General features: G+C 29.8%; 2 protein-coding genes across 2 annotated transcripts; one reads left to right on the top strand and one right to left on the bottom strand.

Annotated features, from left to right (window-relative positions):
* Positions 1-3,961: 3,961 nt before the first annotated feature.
* Positions 3,962-10,170, top strand: LOC112784538 (caffeic acid 3-O-methyltransferase). Its single transcript, XM_025827779.3, has 4 exons — positions 3,962-4,655; positions 8,583-8,893; positions 9,104-9,168; positions 9,622-10,170. The coding sequence occupies exons 1-4, from the start codon at positions 4,123-4,125 to the stop codon at positions 9,922-9,924; spliced, it is 1,212 nt and encodes a 403-aa protein (XP_025683564.2). The 5' UTR covers positions 3,962-4,122; the 3' UTR covers positions 9,925-10,170.
* Positions 10,171-10,326: 156 nt separating this feature from the next.
* LOC112784539 (protein DOWNY MILDEW RESISTANCE 6) lies at positions 10,327-18,158 on the bottom strand. Its single transcript, XM_025827780.2, has 4 exons — positions 17,744-18,158; positions 17,246-17,493; positions 11,057-11,381; positions 10,327-10,966 (listed from the first exon to the last, which is right to left on the bottom strand). Exons 1-4 carry the CDS (start codon positions 17,939-17,941, stop codon positions 10,721-10,723), a joined length of 1,017 nt encoding a protein of 338 aa, XP_025683565.1. The 5' UTR covers positions 17,942-18,158; the 3' UTR covers positions 10,327-10,720.
* Positions 18,159-22,603: the final 4,445 nt, after the last annotated feature.

Genomic DNA, 22,603 nt, shown 5'->3' with positions numbered 1-22,603 from the left:
TCTCTAAATTTGCTTCTTCAAAATTCAAAATGTGGACATTGCTTTTACACACATCAACCTTGATATGAAGACTATTAATCACAATCCCAACAGTTTCGATCAATGGCTTTGCAAGCTTAGCAAACATCAAAATACTCATTTCATTTGTGTCCCAATCTAAACCCAGTTTTAGGACTCGCTGTGAAATACCAAGAAAATGCTCATTTCATTTGTGTCTGAATCAAAACCTAATCATGTGAAATATTCTTAATAAAATATCCAAAACTACTATTTTTCAGGTTATAATATTGAAATGTGAAGGAAGTAAAACCTGATCAACGATAGTTGACCATCGCATCCCTTGAAGACCCACACTAGGAGGGCATGAACCCAATGAAAACTCCTGCAGCTCGACACTTTTCTACAGAATAATTTCCCTAGTTTAGCATGCACGTATGAAATTTCCAACACCTATTGCTTCCGTTTATGCCAAACACAGAAAGGAATCATAACAAATTGAGAATCAGAAGGCGAAACCCCCAAAATTAGAAAACCTAAAATTAGAACCCAAAACCCCCAAAAATTCATAGAACCAATTGAAAATTGATACATACCTTCTGTATCTCAATTAGCCATTGCAGTTCATCATCACTATCAAAATTATACACACCTTCGAACTACAAAGTGAGAGCGAGTTAGAGAATGAGCAAGAAAGAGAGGATGCAGAACAGAGAATATAATGCTTACCTGGTGACAGAGGATACGACGATGGTGTTGAACAGTGACAGTGAAGAGATGAGCGGCGACGCAACAGCTTGGAGACGGTGCAGCAGCTCAACGGCGAGCTCCAGTCGACGGCAGCACCACGACAGAGCACGAAGGCGGCGATACATCCCTGCTTCCTCCCTTCGAGCTCCTCGGCACAGAAGCCCGACGGTGGTAGAACGACGACTGAAACAAGCCCTAGCAGTGGTGGTGGAGCTTCAATGGCGACAGAGCACCTCCTTTTTCTCTCCTCCATCGCGTTTCCTCTCATCCTCGAGCTCTCTCTCTCACTGGCGCTCGACGACGACGGCGATGGTGGCGGAGCCCTAGCGGCATCGTCCTCTCTTTCCTTCCTTCCCTTCTCCTCTCTGATTTCTTCTCTCTTTCGTGTTTGTGTATGTTGAGTGAGGATGAGAGTGTGTGCTGCACTGCTGCGTGAGTGAGGGAGAGGGCCAACAAATTTTTTTTACTAAGTGTTTATTGAGGATTCTCATATTAGGAGACATTTTAAAAGCGCACTTGAAACAGAATAAATAAGCTACTCTTTAAAAGCGTTTTCTTTGATGAGAAAAGTGTATTCATAGATATTTAGATAAGGCTACGCTTTATAAGTGATTTCTAAAATACTTAAGGCTACACTTTTTAAATGATGCCACAATTGTGTATCTTTTTCTCATATAAAAAGGCAACACGGAGAAAAGCGTAGCCTATTCATAGAATAGGCTACGTTTTTCAAATGTAGCTTAAAAAAATTGTGGTTGAATGGATATTTTTCTTGTAGTGTTATTATTATTATTATTATTATTATTATTATTATTATTATTATTATAAGAAGAAGATACAATTACAAATGTGTTCAAAAAGAAGCAAGTTGCGAGTCGGAAAGTGACGAATCTAGGTAAGGGGTGGTACTCAAGACACATGAAGTGTGTGGACAAATACAATGAAACAAAAGTCTCTGAATTCGTTTCTTATTTATTATATGCTATATAGTGAATATCTTGAAACTTCACAACTTAATTTTTGCCAGTGCAGTAGGAAAGATCCATTATCTAGCTAGTCTACCACATCCGTTCTATCTATCTCCCACTTCACTATTGTACTTCTCATAAAAAAAAAGTTCGGAAACTAAAAATTACTCTAGAAGAAGGACATTTTAGACAAGCTCCTCTAGTTGTTCAAAAATCATTATTGAAATGCAGAAACCGAGCGAGTAATACTTGATTCTTATTTGGTAAACCCAAGGTTCTGAAAACCGGTTCGAACCGGCCATTCAAACCGATCAAACCGTGAAAGGATTGAGATAGTGGTTCGGACAGATACCAAAACCGAGAATTTGAAAAATCATTAGACCGTCGAACCGGTCGGGAACTCGTCGGTCGAACCGAACCGCGACCTGGCCAGTTTTTTGAATTTTTTCAAAACACTGCCGTTTGGATTGAGGAACTCCCTAACCATTACGCTACGTCCCACTCCCAATCCTGACTCTCCAAACGGCAAACACGCGCAGCACTCCCATCAGGCCATCACCCTTCCTCTCATCGTCATTGAGCTCCTCCTTCACTTCCATCTCGCCACCGGCGAGCAACCGCCGCCGTCGCAACTTGGAGCTTTGAAGCCACCGTCGCAACGTCGTTTTCCTCCATCGCTTCGAAACCACCGTCGCCGGCCTAGCCTCCTGCCTCTTTCGCGCAGCCACTGTCCCGCCGTCGCCAGTTTTGTTTCACCGCGTCAGCCCTTCGGTCGTGCCCTGTTCCTTTCTTGCTGCTAATATGCTCTGCTCTGTTCTAGTATTTAGTTCTAGGTATTAATTTTTTTAAACTATAATTGTTGAATAATTATTGTTACTTGTTAGTTAGTCTGTGAACTTTGCTGTTGTTACTGGGTTGAATAATTGTAGAATAATTGTTGTTAGTTAATCTATGGACTTGTTACTGAATTGAATAATTGTTGAATAATTTTGACTGTTGAGACTTGAGATTACTGAATTGGAGTGAGTTGCTGTGGGTTACTGTGATATTGTAATTGGATTGTATTGTTATTGGATTGCTGGTGATTTTTAAGTATGGATGAGAATATCAACTAAGAAACACCTAAGGCTATTGGATTGTTGTGATATTGTATTGTTATTGTATTTTTTTTTTTTTTTGTTAATTTTTGAAAAAAGATGGTTAATCTTTGTTAAAATTGTGCTGAAATTTTGTTAAAATTGTGATTGGCTGAAAATCTTGTTAATCTTTATTAAAATTATGCTGAAAATTTTGTTAAAAATTTGTTAGAATTTCTATTTGTTCATTATAAGTAGAAGGAGGGGTTAGGGTTTAGAATAGTTCTTCTGCAAGGAAAAAGGGATCATTATCTTTTTCTATTGATAGCTTCAAATACACGTTCAGGTAGTTGGCTTATTGGAAGAGAAGAGAACCATGAGAATGGATGCTTTGTTCAGGTAGTTGGCTTTAGGGTTTGCACTTTTTGACTCTACTGTTTCCATTTCTTCTTTCTCACAATAAGTATGCTTTGTTCCATCGAGCATTGGATGCTACATTTTAAATTTTTAATATCATTGTCTAATAATAATTGATAGTTCTACTTTATTATTCATACTTAGATCAAATAGTTGGATAGTGGAATTCATTGATTTGGGAGATGAAATGAGGAGAGATGTTTGGCATGCTTTGATAAGTTAAATTATAGCGTTACACAAGTTCACACATGAATATGGACCTTGATTATCACCAAGTTTTTGTTATAGAAGAAATAAATTTGTCATTTTTATTTTTAATAAAAAAAATAGATGAATTAAATTAACTAAATAAGTAGATGATTGAATATTTATTATTGGTTTGGTTATTCAATATTTTTTTTTGTGATTATCTTAAATTTTATATAATATTATAAATTTTTTATGTATATAAATTTTGACCTTTGATATGTTTTTTTTATATTTGACTCATGTATTGTATTTAAAATTGATTATGAAATTTTAATTAAAATTATACTTTTAACTTGTATATATTTAAGATTTATATCAGAATATATTTATATTTTTGTATATTTATTTAAAATTTGATATGTTAACCATAATTAAATCGATTGAATTTTTAAATTGATAAACTAATATAAGCGGTTTAATGATTGATTCGGTTTTCAGAAACATGGTAAACCACACCTACCACCAAATAAAGAATAAAGGGCGTCAAAAATCAAAATAGTTAAGAAATAATTGTCAACATAAGCGGATGTTAAAAAATTGATATACTAATTTCTTTGTGCATTCCACACTGGCTCAATGTCCCTGTCTACGTATTCCTACCCTGACTCTGGGTGGTTCGGTGGTCCCCAGCGTGGTTGTTGAAGTGGGACACCAGCGTGGTTCGTATGGCCTATACTTATACTGCCACTTCCATCATATATACTCACTCAACACCCCCCAAAAGAACAAAAAACCACTTAAACCCCTCTATTATTCCCAAACCAATAAAAAAAAGAAATATGGGTTCAAGCGGTGAGACACAGATAACGCCAACTGTGGTGTCCGATGAGGAGGCGAACCTCTTTGGGATGCAGCTAGCAAGTGCCTCTGTTCTCCCAATGGTTCTGAAGGCAGCAATTGAGCTTGATCTGTTGGAGATCATTGCCAAAGCTGGCCCCGGAGTTCACCTTTCTCCGGCTGACATTGCGGCGAAGCTTCCAACCACCAACCCCGATGCTCCGGTGATGCTGGACCGCATGTTGAGGCTCTTGGCTTGCTACAACATCTTCACCCACTCCCTCCGTACCCTTCCTGATGGCAAGGTTGAGAGGCTCTATGGTCTTGCACCTGTTGCTAAGTTCTTGGTCAAGAATGAAGATGGCGTCTCTCTTTCTGCTCTTAACCTCATGAATCAGGACAAAGTTCTCATGGAAAGCTGGTAATTTCGTTTCTTTCACTAACTATATATTACTCTATTTGCCCTCCTTAATATTACATGCTGAACTTTTTTTATCAATATTTATTTAATATTTTACTTTTATACTATTAAAATTAAATATTTAAAATTTAATATTTAATGTTCAAAAATATTAGCCAAATATTATTTAAATATGATCAATTTTGTTAGTTGTACACCATTATTCATAAAACAATTAGTTATTAGCGTTCAAATTTCTATTTTAGTAGAAAGCTATTTTTTAATCTATAATCAGCTAATAAATTAGTGACAACAAAGATTAAAGAAATAAAAATAATAATTAATTTTTAATATTTTATTAAAACTTTAATTAACTTGACTCCTCTCCGTACATTATATAGGTTTTACACCTAAAAGCATATTTAATGGAATTTAATTTAATCTGGGAACAAATTGCATTTTTTCTGGCAATCATGATGAGAAGACACCAAAAGAATCATGATGATGAGAATGAATAAGTGGTCATTATTCCCTGACACAAGTCACAAGTGTGTTATCATAATTGTGTTATCAGAAGTGTGTTATCATAATGGGATCCGGTAATATTTATGCGCACACATATCAATCTAGAACGTAAACACAAAAAAAATCTGAAAATATTTAATATAACAAAAAACAATTGAATTTATCGTATTTAATATTTATTAATTATTATTTAAATTTAAGAAATACTAAATAATTTTTTTTTTATTTTCTTAGCGTTACCAGAAAAAATATCAATCTAGAACCTATAGACTCTAACGAAGTATGTTCGGGTATAAATAATTCTATATACTCATCGGAATGCTTTAAAGTCAAATGTGTAATCAAATCCCCCGAACAAACACCCCCGGCCCCAACCCTAAACGTGACTATTTCACCAACCACGTCCAATGTGAACGATCCTTTATTTCTTTTTCTTTTTTCCTTCTTTTGTAAAGACTATTATATTATTTGTTTGTCAAGGGTGGTTGAACCAACTATTAGGAAATGTTATTTGATGGTTATGTTAATAGACAAAAATACAAATGAGGAATCATGTTGTTCTGTAACACACTAACAATCCTATAACATATTAGCTATATTTATGCACATTGACACGGATACAATACGAAATATATGAATATATAAATTAAAAATTTTTATAACACACGTAGATATGATTTATATATAAAATATAAAATATTTATTGATATTAAAATATAAATTATTTTTTAGTTATTTTTAATGTTTTTTAATTATATAAAATATTTAAAATATTTTTTTTTAATAATTAATAATATAATATATACTATTTTTAAATTTATTTTAAAAATATATGTTAGGAATAAAGTTGAACACGTTAATACGCAGTGGTGGAACTTGAAACAAAATTTTGGGAGCTACATAGAAGATAATTGTCAAAATATTTTTGATATGGACCCCATTTAAGATAAGCTCGTCTAATCTCATCTCTCCGGTTTGGGTGATATTGTCAAATTTAAAGCCGTTTTTTAGGGTCTCGTTCCAAAAAATTAAGGTCAAACTCATCAGATGTAACTTTTTGAACTTTTGAAGGTTGTATCTCACTTTTTTCGTAATTCATTAAAGTAGAAGAACTATCTACAGGTGTTGATATTATAAAAATTATATGTTCTCCTTCTTAAATATTAACATTCCTCTTAAAAAATCATCAATTCTTTTATTTTTTTTATTATTATTTTATATAAAAATTTGAATATATATCCTGTAGAATATGTAAAGAAAAGGTTAGAAGGACAAATATTAAAATTTATAATATTTATTGAATTTTTTTATCAATTTATACAAATACAATAATATTAATACTTATTGAATATTCTATTATTTTTTATCATATAAAAAAATTAAATTAAATAAATAGTAAACTATAAAATCATATTAAATTAAATAAATATCTAATCTTTTATATTTGAACTTAAAGGTAGAGAGAGTGTTGCTTATTGAACTTATTGGATACTTTAAGTCATAATAAAGTATTTAAACTAATTGAATTATTTTTTATCTTTTGAAAAAATACTACTAATTTTTTTATAAAAAGTTTGGGGGCCATGACCCCCCTTGTCTGAACTAAGCTCCGCCACTGCTAATACGTAATGGTATTTAGATGTGTTTAAATGTGTTCAATTTTTTTTATTTTTATTAAGACACAGATAAACACAAAAACATATATCAAATGAGTGTCGAAAAATGTCATATCCAAAATGCGTCTGACACGTGAATACAACAACGCACTGCTGAACAGAATTTATTATATTTAAAAATAGAATAATGATCTAAATTAGTCCTTAAATTTTTTAAAATTAGACATTTTAATTTTTTAGAATTCAAAATATAGAAACAGTTTTTACCGTTCACTTATGTTAAACAATATAGTTTCCCTGTCATTAGTTACTAACAGTGATTATTAACGTAAAATGTTAACTCACTCATGTAATTATTAGGTGTCCACACGTGCAAATTAAACAAATAAGTCTTTAGGATAAAAAACAAAACAGTCTTCAATTAGTTTAAAAAACTCAAAACAGTCTTTGAAAATTTTTTTAAATTTTGAAATAATTCTTTCGAAAATTTTATATATAATTATTTTTAAATTAATAAATTTTAATTTTAAAACCTTTTGGTATATTTATCTCATATTTAATTATTCATATATACAAATTGTTTTATGTATTTTTAAAATAAATTATAAATTAATTTTGGAAAGATACTATCTTTCAAAAAAAATTTAATAATTTAAAATAAACAAATTTATATTTATTTTTTATTATACAAAATATTAATTTAATTTAATTTTTAGGTACTATATTCCATAATCATTTTTAAATGATAAAGATAAAAATGAATTAGTGTTTGAAGAGATGAAAAAACTCTCATTTAACATAAAGGCTTTCACATAAACAATTAGAAATATTTGTGTAAATGCTTTTGAATGCAACACTTAAGAACTTGCGTTTAATACGAAAGTTATCTCTAAAGTTAAATTTGTAAGTGTTGGTCAACCACAAGATCAATATGGGTCATTTACAAAATTTCAATGTGAAACTCTTAATATTTTGCAATACTTAAGAAAAAATATGTTGGCAAATTTAAGTGTTATGATCATATTTCTTAAAAAATTTTGAGATTTACTGATTGTTATGTTGTACAAAATAGACTTGCATTTGAAGTTATTAATGTTACTATAGTTAGTAATTATGTCAAAAAAAATAATTTTTTTTAAATTTAGGAATATTTTTTTAAGTTTATTTTGAAAAAGATTAAAAATATTCGAATAGACTATTTTAAAATTTTTTAAAATTTTTAGGGACTCATTTGAAATTTTCTAAACTCTTTAATGACCTTTTATACTTCACTGTGGAGATTAATTGTCTAGCTCAAATACGTGGACAATTGATGTGTGTAAGTTAATATTTCACGTGAGCAGTCACTGTTAGTGACTAACACAGTGACTAACAAGAGAGAAACTATATTATCTAATAGAAATAAATATTAAAAATTATTTTATATATTTTAAAAATTGAAGAATTAAAATGTCCAATTTTAAAAACTCAAAGGCTAATTTTGGTAATTATTCTTACAAAAATTTGAGTGCAACACTCACCGAAAGATTATTCCAAAATGGCAAAATTAAATAATTATTTGTAGAAAGTACTTTACTTCTAGGATTAATTGAAGTTAATATACTTTTTAAAGTTAAATACTTCTACGAAATTATTGATGTATTACTTTTTTTAATTTCCACAATTTTTTTTTTCCAAAAGTAGAATTTATTCATTGAGAAAATGAGTAGTACTTGTCCAAGTTATAGGACATAATGAAAGAAAACGGGGGTCTCTGAGAGAGTTAAAATAAAAGAGGTTTATATGACAAGTTTGTGTTGTTGTATAGGTACTACTTGAAAGATACAGTGCTTGAAGGAGGGATTCCATTTAACAAGGCTTATGGAATGACAGCATTTGAATACCATGGCACAGATCCAAGGTTCAACAAGGTTTTCAACAAAGGGATGAACGATCATACTACAATAACAATGAAGAAAATCCTTGAGATCTACACAGGCTTTGAAGGTCTTAAATCTCTAGTTGATGTTGGAGGTGGTGTTGGAGCCGTAATGAACATGATTGTCACCAAGTATCCCCATATAAAGGGCATTAATTTTGATTTGCCCCATGTTATTGAAGATGCACCATCTTATCCGGGTAATTTTAAAATCCCATAAAACCTTAGAATTTAGATAATGGATATGGCCTTGCTTATTTTATCAAATCATTGTCATGTATGTATAGTTATAGTGCTTGGCTAATTTACTGTTTAAAATAATAGCATTGCTTAATTAATACTTAATGGTGGCCCTACTTGATCATTTGATATTAATTACTAGGTTAATAAAAGTTTATGGTTTCGTGTAGGAGTGGAGCATGTTGGTGGCGACATGTTTGTCAGTGTTCCAAAAGCAGATGCTGTTTTTATGAAGGTGAATTACGATCCGAATACAGTAATCAGGCAATCACTAAATTTCTAGTCCAGCTTAGAGACTTTGAGATCCATTACTTAAATAATTGGAAGGCCCAACAAACAATTATCAATCCAGTTAGACCAAACATGATTTTGATACCAGCATTTTTTTAATAATTAAATATGTTTTTTTATTTGGTTAATTAAAAAATAATTTAAATATACAATTACTTAATAAGTGTAAAAAATATTTAGTAATAACTAGTGTTTTAAACTTTTAATTATTACCTTGAAAAAAAAATTATTCATTAGGAATCATATTATTGGTCAAATTATTCATAGAAGAACAAAAATTGGCCCAGTATACTCAAACTTTTTTATTTTTGATTAGTTTTTGCAGAACATGGATAATTTCGTTATTGAATTCATCTTTCATCTCTAATTTACCTAAATTGTTTTTATCTGAATGAAGTGGATTTGCCATGACTGGAGTGATGATCACTGCATAAAGTTTTTGAAGAACTGCTATGATGCACTCCCCTACAACGGGAAGGTGATTGTGGCCGAATGCATTCTTCCGGTGGCGCCGGATTCTAGCTTGGCCACGAAGGGCGTGGTCCACATCGACGTGATCATGTTGGCTCACAACCCAGGTGGGAAAGAGAGAACAGAGAAAGAGTTTGAGGCCCTTGCCAAGGCTGCTGGATTCCAAGGTTTCCGAGTCCTCTGCTGCGCTTTCAACACCTATATCATGGAATTCCTCAAGAAGCCTTAAAATTGTTGGCCATGGATTCGTTTATCATGTTATACATGGGTTGACAGATTCTACTTATGGTGCCTTCTCGTAAAAGTTTCCACGGAAAATGTTAATTTTTCTCCTCTAAAGTACACATTAGGCGAAAAATAATGAACACGTTGATTGTATTCTACCTCTATACTATAACAAGTCATATATTTTCGGATCCTTCTCTGTAATGCCAAATACTTTTCGGATAATTAACAAGAATTTTCCATTTGCCAATTGAAGTATATGCATAGTAAAGTAATTGCACTAAAAATGAAAACAACATCATTAACAAAGAGAGAATATATATATATATATATTAGAACAGTCCAATAATGTAGGTCCCTGCACTATTAAGATAGTTTGCTTTATAGCCATAATAATACAACATTATGAGAAAACATCATTCTTATTAAAAACGTGACAACATAATTACAAACTGCTAACGATTATTAGACCAAGAATGAATAAGCAACACTAACAAATTTTGAAGGTTTAACAAATAAATTCCACTACACTCTTTTTTAACTGTTCCTACAAGAAAACTACACAAGGTGTAATCCTTCAAAACATATCACGAGCAAGCGTAGTGTCGAACAAAGTTATATGACCATGTTCAGTTTTCAATACGCAAATGCCACTAACAATCATAGAGTGCTTCTTAGGTGTGACTTGTGAGGAATGGATACTTGGATAGAAAAAAAGAAGTGAAACTTGAGAAGTCAAATATTCTTTGTTTCCTCCCTCCCCTGCTACCCTTAATTTTAGTTCTTGCCAAACACAAATCTTATTTGTTCTTGAAAAGTTCTAAACAATGTTCTTTAACCAAGTCCCTACTCCAAAAAGTCTTATAGTACTCTGCATAGGTGAATCCCCTGTAAACGGCTCCATTTTCATCTTCCGTGAGTGGTTTAGCAGGGCTTATCAAAGCAGAGTCACACGGACAAAGAAACGAAGCCACAGAAAGTCTTGGCTTCTCAGTGTTGACTATAGCCCGATGCCACACACTCTTGTAGATCCCGTTACTCAAAGCCTGCACCACAAGTACTTTCTTATTTTAATTCAACACAATAAAAAGAAATAAAATAGAATAGTCAATCTAGCAGGGCGTACACTTGTTTACCTGCAGTTGATCACCAATGTTAATGACAAAGGCATTGGGATGGGGCTTAACGGCGAGCCACTTGCCATCTTTGAAGACTTGAAGGCCGGAAACGTGGAGGTCTTGGAGCAGAATTGTGAGGGCATTAGGGTCAGTGTGTCCTGGCAATCCGTAGGTGAGTTCTGGCTGTGGGCATGGTGGGTAGTAGTTCACTGCCATGTGCTGTCCTTGTTCTCCCAACACATTGTTTATGTATTCCTTTTGTAACCCTAAGCTCTCCGATATCAATCCTTGTATTCTCATGCCCAATGCTCTTACTTCTTTGCAGTAATTTGACACTGTTTCCCTGCCACCGCCACAATACAGTTTTAGAAAATAAAAACACTTCTTCTCTTTTTGGACTCTTTTTTGGTCACCTATTTTTAGACTTGAAAACAAAACTCAGAGACAGACCTCTACGCATTGGGTTCTCCTCACTCTTATGGCTTATGGGCCTATCAATGTTTCAATTTATGGCTATGACAAACACAAACTCGCAGAAGACCCCAAAACATAACAACTTTATTGCATCAAGACCAAAAAAAAAAAAAAAAGCTTTAGTACATCAAAAATGTTTTCTCTTAAAACAATATCCAATATATCTAATATATTTGTAACTAATTTTATAACCAAAATCTGTCACATATCATTCTTCATTCTAATTGAAATAAAATTTTTTCTTCCAAAATTAAAGAATTTTTCCTTTCTCTCTCTTCCTTTCTCTATTTCTCTCATCCTTTCACCCACTATATTTTTCTTATATATCATTATCAATGACTAATTACATATTTGGCAATTAAAATATGTAACATAATATTCTTAATTGTATTTAAATTAAATTAAAATATTAAAATTTAAATTGAAATATATAATTATATTATATATTATATATTATAAATTACTAACTAATTTAATAACTAAAAAATGTCACATGATACTGTCTTATTAAAATTAAAAGAAAATATTTTTCTCCAAAATTAATAAACTCTCTTTTTAGATTCTCTTATCTATCTTCTTTTTTTCTATTTTCTCTATTTTTTCACTCTATATATAATTTATAATTTATATTTTATAATAGTAATTTGATAAATTAAAATATATCACGAAATATTTTTTATTACAATTAAAATAAAATTTTTCTTTTTAAAGTTAACAAACTCCTTCGCTCATTCTTCTTCTTTATCTTTCTCTCCCTTTTCTCTCATAATTTATCACCAGATATTTTTGTCTTTTACAATCTTTTTATAAAAGTAATTTAATTTTATAAATTTTTTATGTCATAATTTATATTGTTAGGATAAAATTAACATAATTTTAAAAAATTTATATTTTTATAATTTTATTACAGATAAAAATATGAATTAAAATACTGAGTAAACATCCAAATTTTTATTTAACGAATTTTAAGTCGAATACTTTGATTTAAAAGGTTTTTATTATTCTATAAGTCATCAATAATTACCCTTGACCATAGGCTAGTTTCTCTATTAGTTTTAATTAAATTTTTAATATGCATGTAATACAAATAAATTTTTAAGACATTTCGTTATAAAAGAAATATGTCTAAATAGTATTATTATAAGACAAATTTTTTTTAAAAATATCAAATTTTTAAAATAACAAAATAATCAGTTTATCTGACGAAGTATTTTTCAAAAAAAATTTAAAAACTTTTATTAAAATAAATTTAAAATTTATAAAAAAAAACCATTTTGAATAATTATTTTAAAATAGTTTTATCATATTTAAAAATATTTTTTAAATTTATGCTCGTATTGACCGTCTAAAATATGAACACATAGGCATACAGAATTAGTTATTATATATTTATATATTTTAATGTGTCTATCAAAAATAATATTCTCAAAATAATTATGAATATTATATAAGTAGTTTTTGAACAAAATAAAAAAAAAGAAAATTACTATGATAACATGTAACGCCATTTCAAGATATTTTTTAAGGAATTTAGATTTTTTAAATTTTAAATTTTTATTTTTAAATAAATTTTTTTTATATTTTTATTTCACTTATAAAATAAATAATAAAAAATTATACTTTATTTTTAAAAGTAAAATTCAAATTTTAAAAATGATTATTTGGGTAGGGTTGGAGGGACATAGATCAGATCTACATTCCTCTAGATCTGATAACCTATACGCTTACGTCAACACGGAATTATACGGTGACGTCATATCTAATGATAATTTTTTGGTACATACGCATCTAACAATTTTTAGCACATTCACATGGACAACAACATTTCAAATTTTTTAGTATTCCTAGTATAATTTTTATCTTAAATTAATCGTTGTCAAGGTTTTAAATTAGTATGAATATTATTATAGACACATTAATTAATGACAAAGTTTTTAGGTCTATTAATTAAGAGATTAATATGTCTGACAATTTTTCTAGTTAGACGCTTATTTAATTATCCAAAAGAATTTGAATAAAAACCTATATCTATATTAAGTTTTTATATTATTCAAATTAATATGTTTCGAATGTAAAATTAAGCCTTAGTATATTAATATAAACAACTTTGCTAGATAATTAATAAACGATGCAACCAACTACAATAAATTAGTAGCATTTTTTTTTGAATTTTTTTTAAAAGAAACATAAATTTAAATTATCATGAAAATATCTAAAATCTAATAAAAAATATTTAAAATTAAAAAAAATCATCTAAAACTAAATAAAAACAAATATTTAAAATTATTATAAAAAATATTTAAAATTTAATTAAAAAACATTCAAAAATATAACATCTAAAATTTAACAAAAAAAAAATATGCAAAATTATTTTTAAAAAATTTAAAAACTAACAAAAAGATTAAAAATCTAAAACTATTAAAAAAAATCTAAAACTTAAAGAGAAAACACATATAAAAAATCTAAAATATATAAAAAAAAGATATATCTAAAATCTAAAAGAAAGAAACATCCAAAACAAGTAACAAAAATAATCTAAAACCTATAAAAAGAAGAAAAATGTTGTTAAAAAATATATCTAAAACCTAATAAAAAGAAATATATAAAACGTAACAAAATAAAACATCAAAAACTTAAACAAAAATAAGATATTTAAAATTATTTTAAAAATTTAAAACTTAATAAAACAAAATATCTAAAATTATTTAAAAAAATTATCTAAAAACAAATAAAAAATATATATAACCATTTAAAAAACATTTAAAATTAAAAAATATTTAAAATATAAAAAAAGAAACATTTAAAATTAACAAAAAAAATAATTTCAATATATTTAAAAAAAAGCATAAAAAATATATACTTCCTATGCGGCTACGCTCATGGGGAAAGGGGCAACCATTATGACGACATACTTGTACCTAAAGATGACGACACTACTCTTCGTACGCATAAAATGAATATCTCATGTAATAATTATTTATTATTATCAGAGCAAAAACTCTGCTATTATAAGTTTGAAAAATTTTTAAATATATCGATCCATTGATGTTTCATTAAATTTTAACAGTTGATTTTAATTATATATATTATATATATTTTATAATTAAAATTAACCACTAAAAATTATTAAAACATAAGTATATCAATATACTTCAAAATTTTGATATAAATCTATATTATATAACACATTAACACCCTATGAAAATACACCTTACCTAGGCGAGAAATATCTTTGTCTTTCTCGTCGTCGGTAATTTCGCTAATCGTTGTCTTTATTAATTTGAGTCTGAATTATTATACATTATAAAATTTTATGATGGCTGAACCCTTAAGAACATGACATGACATGTATGTAAGCCGCAAGGTTCGAGAATATTAAAATAAAACAAAATAAAGGATCATTAATATATATTTTAACAACATATGTCGAACTTATTAATTAAAACTTAAAGAAATATACAAAATATTTTCATTAAATATATTATATATTTATTAAAAAATTACTCATTTTTATTAATACTAATTTTGACATATATATAAATTGAACAAAAAGAGATTGATATGAGATAGGTATCGCAACATCGTCCGAGCCTGCGATACCCATCCCGTTCTTATCTGCTTGGGGATTTTGGTGTGGGACGGATTTTTAGCGGAACAGGACGGAGTCGGATTTAGGTACTGTACTACTAGCCTTATCCGCCCCTATATATATATATATATATAATAATAATAATAATAATAATAATAATTAGTAAAATGATTGATAATATTATATTATATTTAAAATTTTATTTTAATTTATGTTATGTATATGATGATGGTTATATAAATTTTAAAATTTAATTTAATTTATTAGATTTTAATAATTATATGGGCGAATAAGGGCAGGGCAGGTATCCGCGGAGGTAGATTAGAGTTTAACCATTTATTACTCGCATATAAGAACGGAACAGATTTTATGCGAGTTATTAGAAGGTGGGGCGGAATTAGGTAGAACAAAAATTCGCTCTTACCCGTTCCGTTGCTACCTCTAAGGAGAGACGAGGGAAAGAAAAAGAAGATTAATTTGACATTTCACAATAATTGGCGGTGTATCTTTTGAATTTGGATTTGGATTTGGATTTGGGTTCTGTTTCATTCCGTTAACCATGTTTTCTAACAAAAGAAAATGAATAGTAAATATTTTGCAGAACACAATAAATTAAAATAATAAAATATTTCTCCTTATTTTTCTCTTTGGTATATGGTATCAACATTACAAATTATATCAGTTACTAACGACTCAACCATTTTTTTCATAAAATCATTTTTTTAAAATTTTGTATTGAGTACTTTTAATATTAAAAATAAAAGGTATGTAAAAAGAAGTACTTGTAACATTTCTTTTTTCTCCCAACATAACTACCAAAAATGAAAGACTTTGTAACCTAGAAATCATATAAAAAAATAAGAATCATGCTATGTATATTCAGAAAAACAATCACAAAATTAATTATTGATAAAATATAAAATATATATTTAAAATGAATTAAATAACACATATTTATACATATATATAGTGATTAATTTTTTGTATTTATATAATATTTTAAAAAAATTAAAGACATGACATGAGAGAAAATATATTTTCCATATTTAATTAATATATAAAAAAATATGAATGCAATTTGAGAAAAATTTTAATATGAAAATGAAAAGTGTCAATGAAAAGCATTATTGTATGTATTGAGAAAGAAATAAAAAAAACTTTTTGCCTTTTTAAATTTAAGTCATAACTATAAACTGTAAGAATATGTCAGAGAATAAATATCATAAAAAGTAGTTAATACAGTTATTTCTTTTATATTTGTCTGATTTTTTTGCACAATATATTAGACTAGGTCTGCAGTGTTTTATTAAAAAATAGAAAACTTATTATAATTAATGTCAAAACTTTTTTAAAAATGGAGAAAAACCAATCTAAATAAAATTCAATATTCCACAAATTTGATATATATATATATATATATATATATATATATGAGTTAATAAATAATGAAAAACCGTGTATTCTCTTGTCCAAAGATCAAATGCTGACGCAAAAGAAAGATTGTGTTCTATTGTCCAAAGAAAGAAAGTTTAGTAAATTATTTTGAAGTTTTAAATGGAGCTATAAATGTTAAATAAAATAAGAAAGTCCTTGTGACTTGTGAATTAATATTGTTTTTTATTTTTATTTTCGTACATGTGATGTAAGATTCGAGTTGGGCCACACCGCATCCCTCTATGTATCGCAACAATTATTAGTCTAACACAATTAAATTTTGATAAATATGGTAAAAGTGAAAATAAACACGTGCTCGTAGTTAATATATATGTGTCTGTGGACGTCATTGTCTTCTAGAGTAATTTATTATCATCTTAAATTGTTGTCTTCGTCCATAAAATTTGTACATCTTTAATTTTTATCGAGAAAAAAATCCCAAAAAAGAAATCCAAGATAAAGAGTGCTACTAAATATATATTGTAACAAAAATGTTAATTTGTTTTATTATGAGAGAATGCAAGATGAGGGCCCTTCATAAATATTGCATCACATTTTGCTCTTTAATGAGAAGAAAAGAGAGATAAATATACAAAAGCAGTAATAGTAGTAATTAAGAGTTAAGACTTTGTCATGAGGACCAATTCGTCCACCCACATACGGCTGGGGTGGTGGCTAAGAAGAGTAATTAATAAGAAAAAGAGACTTACTTGAAAGATGAAGGATTAGAAGGCCATTCTTGGACATACTTATCCAAGGGATAGCAATGGAGCCTAAGATAGTCTCTCCAATTATGCACAGTCTCTTTCTTTACATTGAAACTTGTGGAGAGTCTCATTGTCTTTGATGGGTCATCTGAGTATAGTTTCATCTTCTCCTCCACCGGCAACTTGAAGAACTCATATGCCACTTCTTCCATTCTCTTCACTGCCTCTAGTGCCACCCCGTGATTTATAACCTTTTTAAGTTCATCATTTAACACATCAAATAAACATATATTTTTAGTACATACTATGCACATGCTATGTATTCTACAATCATATTATACTTTCGGTGTATCGAGAATAAAACTATTTTAAAGAATGAGAATGTTATGAAACTAAAAAATATGTATTATTTAATTTATTTTTATATATTTTATATTAAATTATATGTATTTATAGGATTATTAAAAGCATAGGGGGAATATTTTGAAAATGGAGTGGGACCTGGAAGAAGCCATAGAACTTGCAGGCATCACCGACTTGTTGAACAATCTGGGATCTGTCGGAGGAACCAAGGTCGATGATAGGAACATCTTCACACTCAGACACTTCGGAGAGACGAGGACGCTCGGATTCTGGTCTGACATAGCTTTGGGGCAAGTTTGAGTAACGGATTCCGGAAGAGAGCACTTTGGCGTCCATTAATTTATTTATGAAGATAGCTAATAACAAGGATATGATGGGGAAGAGGACAAAACAAATTAAAGGCACCAAAGAAAAGAAAGATTAAACAAAAAAACAGGACAGAAAAGCAGAGAGAGCGGTTCCCTTTTGGGAGTTGGTCTTACTAAGGAGTAAGGAGGTTCGAGGAAGATGAGGTAGAAGCAGAGTGATATGTTATTCATTTATATAATAATGTGAAGCCTTCATTAGGGATGTGGGTGAAGTAGAAAGACTATTTTGCATTGACTTAAGTGTACGTTGTCGCACTCCTATTGGTCTACTCTATCTTAGTCCTATAAGTATTCTCTTAGGTAGCGTTTGTTTTGAGGTACTGAGATAGAGACTAAAAGACTGAGACTCAGTATCATATTTGTTGGTTTAGAAATTGGTATTAAAATTTCTGTCTCTGTCTCTAAAATTTCAGTATTTCAGTACCTCCAAAAAGTAGGGACACAGGAGACTAAAATTTTTAGAGATAAAGACTGAAACTTTAATAACATTTTATACCTAAAATACTTTTATTTTAATTAATTAATTCCAATTTTATTCTTTGTACAAATTAAATTAGAATTTTATTCTTGTTTTAATTTTTGTCTCCCACTTTACACCAAACATAATACTAAAATTTATTTCAATCTCTGTCTCTTAGTCCCTGTCTATCAGTCTTTCTTGTAAAAGGGTGTGGAACTGTGGATGCCTTTCATTATTTTAGTAATTAATTGATAATAAGTAATGAATATTTTTTATTAATATTAGTTCATCTTTTATTTTTATATTATTAAAATTTAAAAATTAAAATTTAACATATTCAAAGTGTTATTAAAGGTTAATAAAAAATAATAAATTTTATTTGTCATGTAATAACATTATTCATTAACAATTTAGTTATAAATTTTGAATTTAAATTAATGTGATATATAAGATTATATATGCTATATACTTTATTATCTTTTATTTCTTTCTCTTTTGATGAGTGAGAGTGCCCAGGCTACCAACTCGATTCTCGCAGTCTGGCATTTTCTTCCATGTTGATGTACTTCTCAGCTCTCTCTTGCACATCGCTCAGGGAGCAGGTCTTGAATCTTCAAACACGCTTTATTAAACCTTTCCATGTAGTCCCGTAAAGGCTCTCCGACCTTTTGTTTTACTCCCAGGAGGCTCGGTGTGTTCTTTACTTTGTCTTTCTGGATAGAAAACTGCATCAAGAACTTTCGCGAGAGGTCATCGAAGCTAGTGACCGACCTTGGAGGGAGGCTGTCAAACCACTTCATCGCTGCTCTCGACAAGGTGGTCGGGAAAGCTTTGCAACGAGTAGCATCAGAAGCGTCAGCCAGATACATCCGACTTTTGAAGTTGCTTAGATGATGCTTCGGATCCGTGGTTCCGTCATAGAGGTCCATATCCGGGCTTTTGAAGTTCCTCGGAACTTTTTCCCTCATTATGCCCTCACTGAATCTGAATGGGTCCTCTCCTCCCAAGGAGAAATCTTCTCGGTCATTACGGGAGCTTCGATTTTTGAGAACGGACTCTAGCCTTAAGAGCTTTTCTTCTAACTCCTTTCGTTGCTCTATCTCATTCCTCAGGTTCCTCTCCGCCTCTCGCTGTCGTTCTAGCTCATACTCCAGCTGCTCCAAACGTCCTTGATAGACATGGAACAATCCCATGAAGTCAGTTGCATGGGGCTGTCCTTCTTTTCCGGACTCGCGCCCTTTAGAAGAGTTTGCCTTTGGGTCTTTCAGCCTAGAAGTGCCTTCTTTGTTCTGGTTGGTCGCGCCTTGGTGGGAGGCTATGTCCATGTCGTTGTTTCCAACATCTAGATTTTCTTGTTCAGAGTCAGATGCTGTATGACCATCTTCTAGTGAATTGTCCGCCATTACTAGATGATCTCTCGGGTCCCTGGCAACGGCGCTAATATTACGAGGGGTAACCGGAGATTAGGGGGCTGGACTCGTTGGGTTGGCCCAATCGTCTGAGGGAGGAAGCCTCCGAGCAGGTTTGCATTTGGGAGCTTCCGTCCGACTAGTACGTGAGAGAGAGTGGGGGTGGTACCTGCAAAGACACTCCGATGTTTAAGTCAGCAAGGGTCTAAGCAAGTCTAGAGAGTATTGGAACTTAGAGATACCTGAGGGGTGTCAGTGTACTTATAGTGGTGAACCAATAACTACCGTTGGAGTAGTTCCACCTTTTAAGGAGGATAAATGTCCCTTTATCTTAGTGAAGTTGAGATATGGCTCCTGGAAGTGGGTTGAGAGATTTTAGGGGCAGTTACTTATTTGAATGAGTGTTATCCGCCAGCTAACCTTTGTCCCCGACTTCTTTTGACCAAGTCGTTGATTGGACCGACTTCTTAGGAGAAGGTTGGCGTCGAGTGAGAGCCAATATTTAGATTGGACCTTTTTTTTGGACCTGGACCCTAATGTTGGGTCAGGATATGAACAATAACTATGTCTGATTTATTTATGTTAAAAGTTGTTCTTGTAAAATTATTGATAAATTGGTCATAATTTTTTTTAAAAAATTACTAGTTAAAGATAAATTTAATTCAAATAAAAAATTTTTAAGACAAAATGAAGACAAAATAAAATAAAATTTTAAAATATTTTAAAAATTTTTAATAATTTAAAAAAAAAATATACTTTATTCAATTTAATTTAATTAAAATAAAATATTATTTTAATTTTTAAAATTTTTATTAAAAATTAAAATCGTCTTTAATATTTATTTTTTCAAAAACCTCCCTACCACTCAAAAGTTAATTTCAACCTTTTTAAAAACTTATTATGATTAAGAACGTTTTTTAAAAGAAAAAAATGTCGGAAACAGTTCTAATTTTCAATTAAAATACTAAAAAATAAAATAATACTTTACCCATTTAATTACCAATTATGCGTTAGGCAAAATTAAAGGGTCTAAGAGGTTGAGCCAATGAGCCCACATACACAAGTGGAGTTGCATGGATTATTAAAACAGAGTTAATTACAGTTAATTATGAGATTGATTGGGCTTGAATGGATCAGAGTTTAATCCCTTTTTGTTGTAGCATTGAAATTCTTCTTCTACTGTATTTGACATGGTCATAGATCGTGAATCCTCCTCGTGATAATGTGATAATATTTTCAGCCGTAAAGCAAACTCGAATTGGGTTGGATGTCCATCCCTTCTTATCATAATTCTTCCTTCTAATAAATGTGTCTTTTTCAATAAGTGGGGGCATATCGCCGTTGGTTGTTCCTTTGCATGGCGTAGGTTTTGGTCGGTCCGGTTGGAACAGAGGGACCTCACAATTGGTCACTCACCCCTTGAGAAAAAGTTGCGAATAACAATTAACCTGACCCCAATCTATCTAAAGTTGATAGAGATACAGATGTGGTTGGACTTCTTCTCAACGCGGTAACATAATACCCACCTTATTTAATCATTTTGATCTTGTTATTAAATAAGGATAAAGTATATTTTTTTCTTTAAAATTTGGTAAAAATTTTAAAAATATTTTAAATTTTATTTTGTTTTAATTTTGTCTTAAAAATTTTTGATTTGCATCAAATATATCTTTGACTACTAAATTTTCAAAAAATTTAAGACCAATCTAACAATAATACATAAACTTGATTTGTTTGTATTGAAGGTTGTTCTTATAAAATTATTGTTGAATTGGTCTTAAATTTTTTGAAAAATTAGCCGTCAAGGATATATTTGATGCAAATCGAAAACTTTTGGGACAAAATTAAAACAAAATAAAACTTAGGGATATTTTTAAAAATTTTGTCGAAATTCAGGGACAAAAAATATAGTTTACCCATTTATAGAATATTAAATGGAAAAACTCTAAGTACCAATATAATTTATTATTTTTTTAAATATTTTTAGTTATTAATCTAATTCTTTAAATCTAGTAATTCAATAATATAATTTTAACCCACATTTTTAAATATTGTTGACAAACTACTGAGCAAAAATAATAAATTCTACTAATTTTTTATTATTCTTCATATTAAAAATAAAAGATTACTCTCTCCTCTCTTACTAGATGTTTAAATAACACTCTCCTAACTCTAATATCTTATTTATAAAATATATATTCTCCTTTTTTACAAAATTAAAATAGCACACTTTGTTTCGCTTGACCAAAATATTCATCAATAACAAATATATATAATATTTGGTTAAAATATTCTTTATATATATATATATATATATATATATATATATATATATATATATATATTTTGATAATTATTTGGTTAAATCAAATAATAATAATATGCACTTATTACTATTTTAATAATTTTTTTCTCTTAATATTTTATCACATAATATAGAATGATTTAACTTGTTACATAAATATTCATCTGTTATATTATTTTGAGAGTTACCTGAAACATTGTTTTGGATCTGAATGTGAGGTCCAGGCTCCCTGTGAGGCAACGCCCAACTTGTTCTTGTGTTGAGGTACCGTCGTCCGAATTCTTCGTGTGGAGGTGGGGTGGTACCTGCAAGAGACTCCGATGCTTAAGTCAGCAAGGGTTTTAAGCAGGGTTTTCGTAGGATCAAACGTGAGTATACTTGAGGGGTATCGGTGTACTTATAGTAGAATTAATAATCACCTTTGTTGGAGTAGTTCCACCTTTATTGATGGATAAC

The sequence above is a fragment of the Arachis hypogaea genome, chromosome 20, assembly GCF_003086295.3.
Source record: "Arachis hypogaea cultivar Tifrunner chromosome 20, arahy.Tifrunner.gnm2.J5K5, whole genome shotgun sequence".
NCBI classification, from domain to species: domain Eukaryota; kingdom Viridiplantae; phylum Streptophyta; class Magnoliopsida; order Fabales; family Fabaceae; genus Arachis; species Arachis hypogaea.
The sequence above is the reverse complement of the archived record's forward strand: the minus strand, read 5'-3'. Positions and strand labels throughout refer to the sequence as shown.